Source organism: Phacochoerus africanus, chromosome 10 (assembly GCF_016906955.1).
Source record: "Phacochoerus africanus isolate WHEZ1 chromosome 10, ROS_Pafr_v1, whole genome shotgun sequence".
Taxonomy (NCBI): Eukaryota; Metazoa; Chordata; class Mammalia; order Artiodactyla; family Suidae; genus Phacochoerus; species Phacochoerus africanus.
The window spans coordinates 77,822,147-77,827,304 of NC_062553.1; the positions used below are offsets into that span (position 1 = coordinate 77,822,147).

General features: G+C 41.6%; 1 protein-coding gene and 2 non-coding genes across 3 annotated transcripts; all 3 read right to left on the minus strand.

Annotated features, from left to right (window-relative positions):
* Window positions 1-647: 647 nt before the first annotated feature.
* RPS3A (ribosomal protein S3A) lies at window positions 648-4,793 on the minus strand. The gene is made up of 6 exons (XM_047799001.1): window positions 4,681-4,793; window positions 3,876-3,979; window positions 3,331-3,518; window positions 1,622-1,830; window positions 986-1,095; window positions 648-812 (listed from the first exon to the last, which is right to left on the minus strand). The coding sequence occupies exons 1-6, from the start codon at window positions 4,740-4,742 to the stop codon at window positions 691-693; spliced, it is 795 nt and encodes a 264-aa protein (XP_047654957.1). The 5' UTR covers window positions 4,743-4,793; the 3' UTR covers window positions 648-690.
* LOC125110414 (small nucleolar RNA SNORD73) lies at window positions 1,279-1,348 on the minus strand. Its single transcript, XR_007130600.1, has one exon. It is a non-coding gene; the product is annotated as a small nucleolar RNA SNORD73 (small nucleolar RNA).
* On the minus strand, window positions 2,598-2,670 carry LOC125110413 (small nucleolar RNA SNORD73). The gene has a single exon (XR_007130599.1). It is a non-coding gene; the product is annotated as a small nucleolar RNA SNORD73 (small nucleolar RNA).
* Window positions 4,794-5,158: the final 365 nt, after the last annotated feature.

The following is a 5,158-nucleotide window of genomic DNA, read 5'->3' on the forward strand; positions in this document are numbered from 1 at the left end:
TCAACTGAGAATGAGAAAGTTGGAGTTTGGGGAGAGAAGAGGTATAGAATAGAATGGGTGAATGACTAGCAGGAAATACCGGATAGTGGGGTAGCATTAAATGCCCACTTAATAGGAAACCAATTAATAAACAATGTTTCTTTAACCAACTTCAAATTGACCTTGAAAGTGTAGAGTGAGGCCAAAGAAAACAGCATTGAGATTTTTAAAAAAATTTCCCAAAACCTAAATGCCAATGAGCTCTTCCCTTTCCACTATTCCATCAGTCTAGCACAGTGGTTCACAAAGTATGGTCCCTGGCCATCAGCATCACCTGAAGTTTGTTTAAAATGACCTCACCCTAGAACTATTAAACCAGAGACTCTGGGGACAGGACAGTACAATGTCTTTAACAAGCTTCCAGATGATCTGAGAACCCCCTAAAAAACTTAAGCCATGTAAAGGAAAAGGTTTCCTTTTATTAACCACCCAGACCATTCCAGCTTAAAAGATTATTACCTTTTCTGGGCAACTTAGTAACTAAGAGCAATGAATAAAAAAAAAATCCACCCTAAAGTTTAGAAAAGTTCACCATGTTACTATCAAACCAGAACATCTGATTCAATAACCTGTATGATTGTTTAAAAAGAATGATCAGAAATAAAACATCACAAATAAGATCTTTTATTTGTCACCATAAAAGTCTGAATTTTAAACAGATTCTTGCACTGGGGGCTCATAGCCATCAGCTCGTTCAACTTTAGCACCTGTCTCGTCCCCAGTAGCTTTTCCAGAACTACTACCTTCACCATGTAGCTCCATGAGTTTTCCCACTAAAAGAAAGAAAAAACTCCATTAGTTATAGCATACCATTATCTTGAAACCATGATCTTCAATACCAAAGCCATGACCAAAAAACCATTATCTGGACACAAAAGACCCCCAAATACCAGTCTATTTGTCTATACAATGTTTTCTTTCGGGAACCTTGTGATTCCTCACTTACATTCAAACTTGGGCTTCTTCAGCATTTTTACTTTTCTAACGAAGACGTCATGAAGCGGATAAATAGACTGGCAAGCCTTTTCTATGTCCTTTCCAATGCTGTCTGGAATCCTGCAAACCAGTAATGATAAATTAAACACACTTCACTTAATCCAAAATATTCCTCATTCTGTTACTGCCTTCACAGGTGAAGGTTATATGATCTAACTAGTTAGTAGCAAAATTAGCAGTTGAGCTTTCTGAGTCCAAGCCTTATGCCTTTTCCATGACACCTCTCTCTGCCAACTGCATGGGAACATCAGAAAAATGTTACGTTTTATCATCGGACATCATCTGGGACCGAAACATTTTGTCATCACTTATTCCCATACATTAACGATTGTGATGGGTTTATAATATTTTCTAAAGAAGGTAAAAGCAAGTCCTGTGCTTCAAGTCTCACTGCCGAGAGAGAGCTTCATCCAAAAAAAGGATAAAGAAACCATCAAATAACATTTACTGAACACTTAACATGCTTTCATTTCAAGAGAAGCATCTAGACAGTTTCACAGCCTGAATTTACACAAAAGTCTGACTCCACCTTGTCTCATATGCTTCCCTCATCTGAGGGTTGTGCTGTGTGAGGGAAAGCACTTACAATTTATTGACCACCTCTTTCAAGTCATTTGTCTGCACCTCTCGGGTCATGATTTCCATCATCTTCTTCCGGATTTGGCGGACTTGTTGGTGCTGGGCGTAAGAGGTCTTCCGAATCTGATTGTTGCGTTTTTTAGTAAAACCAACACAGAACAGACGAAGCAAATAACCATCGGTAGTCTTGACATCAACGTGAGCTTCAATCATGGTCTAGTGGAAAAAAAAAAAAAAAAAACCTGTCAGATACATCAGATTTTGTGGGGTTTGCTTTTTTCTTTTTTTTTGGCTTTGCCTACAACAAATGCAAATTCTGGGGCCAGGGACTGAACACTTGCCACAGAAGCAACCCAAGCCACTGCAGTGATAACACCAGGTCCTTAACCCAGTGCACCACCATGTTATCAGTGTTTAGCCCTCAAACCCCAATTCTAAAAAGCTGGCAGGTCAAGTACTCATTTCACAATATTAAGTATGAAACGACTAGTTTAATTTACAGAATTAACCTCCTTCAAGTGCAGTTACCCTGAATTCTTACTATCTACCCTCCACTTGTAACTGAATAAATATCCTCTCAGCTGTCTTCCCTCCTCCCCTCTAGGTAACTTCTATCCTCATAATCACCTATGTCAACAGCACCCACCCTCTTCCATTCACATGCCTTTTACAGAAACATGCCAGCCTTTAACAACCTGTTCTTTCCCCAATCAGTTCTTTAACTCTGCAAAAGAATATATATATTTAAATTCCTTCTATGTTCCAAACTAAAGCCATGCTGAGGATTAAACATTTACACATATAAAATATAACTTTTAAAATCTATACTTCTATTACTATCTAAATTCAGAAAAAACTATCTGAGATAGTGACAAAATGAACTGCCTTCAATCTTACACCACAGTTTAAAGAATGAATATAATACAACTATAGTGAAAAGACCTTAAATGGTTTCCAAGAATGCAACTATAAAACCTTAAGGGAATGTCAGAAATAAATGTAACGGTAGAATCAAAATGTATCATATGGGACCGAAACATTTTGTCATCATTCATTCCCACATAGAAAACATCCCCAAAGGGGATGGTTAACAGGACACATCTAAACAAATGTAACTAATCCCTGTAGTAATACTAACAGGTACTAAGTGCTTTCTGTGTCAAGCTCTGTATAGGCATGTTTGCATGGATCTTTTACTTATCCTCATTAACTCTCACCTTATGGTAACACTCTCACCAACATTTTACAGATTAAGAAAACCAAGGCTTAGCAAGCTTTAAGTTACCTTCCAGAAAGAATAACTGGAGAAAGGAACCAAGATTTCAACCCCACACCAGAGACTCTGTCACACCTATTACAGCAAAACAGGTAATCAAACAAAACTAGCCCAATCCACCCTTTCCCAATAAAATTCTCTAAAATTCGCTAGACTTTGAGGTCCAGAGGTACTCTGAAGACAGGCAAAACTAAAACGGCAAACCTGCACCTAGACATTCTTCAACCAGCTACTAATCCATGCACCAGGGCTGTGAATTGAATTCAATTTACACAGGTAATTTACACAACCTCACTGTTGTTGATCAAGTTCAAGTGCCAATCCCAGAATCCACTCAATAACAGGACTTAAAATGAAATCTAAACCTCAACACCTTTCTGACCTTAAACCACACATCTTTGGTCACAAACACCACAGGACCACTCAACTTCTGTTCTCACCTGCCATTTTTTGACCATTGAGCACATCTTGTCACGGGTAAGATCCATGCCATGGAAGTTGGTCAAGCAGTTTTTGCCCTGAACATCCTCAGTAATCAGCTTGAATTTTCTAAATGCAACTTCATCATTCTGCAGATCAGCAAGGCTCACCTCAAACACACGACCCTTGAGGCCGTCAGATGCAATTTCTATAAAAACAACAATCGTGTTAAAGTTAGAAAACATATTAAGGTAAGAAAGATAAATTCCATGCATTAAACTTAAAAAACTAATAATAAAGACATTAACTTTTGTTTACAAAATCCATATGGACACCAATGACTTACTGACAGTGCTCATTAGAAGCTCAAAAATACGAACATTTTTTGCTAATTCTAAAAGTACCACCTTGCTTCTCCAAGTGTTGTATTAAAAACAAGCCCCAAAGGGGCCAAAGTTGTCACCAATAGCTGACATTCCCTCACTGTATCCCACCACAGAAACAAGAGTAGACCGACATATTTTTCAATTTAAGAAAAATACAGACGAAAAATAAAGATACTCACTGGTTCCTTGAGTTCTTGTGACCAGTGTTTTCCCAATATTTCTTATATTGAACATAGCTGGTGCTTTCACATCATACCAATCTTTCTTAGAAAATGGGTCAACCCTGGATTTAAAAAAATGCTTAGGTTTTATCGCAGATAACGTAATTCGTTTTAAGCCTCCCTCATTTTTTGTTCTAATTACTTTAAAAAAATCTAGCTCTTCCCACTATATCTATTTCACTGAGCAGATGTGACACTTTGGCAAGTAAATTATGCCCCAAACACTCTCCACCCCTATCGGTCCTTCCACTATACTGACTGCATTACCTCCAAAAAACTTGCACGTCTCTTCAACCTTATTGGCATATTAAGACACATACTAGTAACCTAGGCTCTTTAAGGCCTCATGCTAGCTTACGAGATCCCAGGTTCCACCTGGCCATAGCAAGGGAGGGGTGCAGGGTCCCGGGTGGACAAGAAAAGTGGCGTTGACAACTCCGGCTTTTGGAGAGGCACTGATTACTCGTACAATTTACGAGACCCGTAAGCCCACAGTAAGGAACATGACCAGGCCAGAGACGCAGCGGCACTCTCGACTCAAAAGCGGTGCGCATGAGGTCCAGAGGGCCAGCGGAAAAGCAGCCGGACCGCCGCAAAAAATCACCCAGATCCGCCACGCTCCAGTTCGGGAGTTTACTAACCCGGTACGACCCGCGCAATCCAACTAACATCCTCGCCATCCGGCCCACATCGCGATCCACAACCCGCCCGCCGACTCCAACAGAGCCCCTAGAAGCGGGGTGCCACGACAGCTGTCACTTACACTTTCTTCTTGGCTCCCTTTTTGCCGCCTTTCGTAAGGCGCTTATTCTTGCCAACCGCCATGGTGCTGCACAGAGAGCCAAAAGGGCGGAAGTAGCACTCGCGCGAGAACTTAGGCGTGCGGGGCGGGACGTGCCGTTTACGTGACCTTTGATCTTACGTTTTCCGGCCTTCAGAACTGGGAGAGGCACGTCTCCGACTGTAGATGCGACAGCGCCCTCGCCTGTGGGGAGGCTGCGTAGCAGGCCACTGGCCGCCGGCTGGGCGCTCCTGAGGCCCTGGCGCAGGCGGCCTGAGGTGCCTTGTGTTGGTGGACGGGGGTTTCTGTGGCCCTGACGCCCTGAAGTGAGTTTTCGTGGAAGAGGACGCCCATTCCACATCTTTCAAAGCCGAAGTCACCGTCTCACCTTCAAGCCTGTCTTCTCAGGAGCGTGGGATTTGGGAGTAGACAGCATGTCTAGGTTACTTTGCTAGTTACA

Bases quoted from the DNA above. Each gene is read 5' to 3' on its own strand.
- RPS3A (XM_047799001.1), bottom strand. From the start codon at position 4,742: ATGGCGGTTGGCAAGAATAAGCGCCTTACGAAAGGCGGCAAAAAGGGA. The intron at 3,980-4,680 runs GTAAGTGACAGC...TTTTAAATCCAG, and splicing joins AAGGGAGCCAAGAAGAAAGT to GGTTGACCCATTTTCTAAGA. The intron at 1,831-3,330 runs GTGAGAACAGAA...TTTTTCCACTAG, and splicing joins CAATGGTCAAAAAATGGCAG to ACCATGATTGAAGCTCACGT.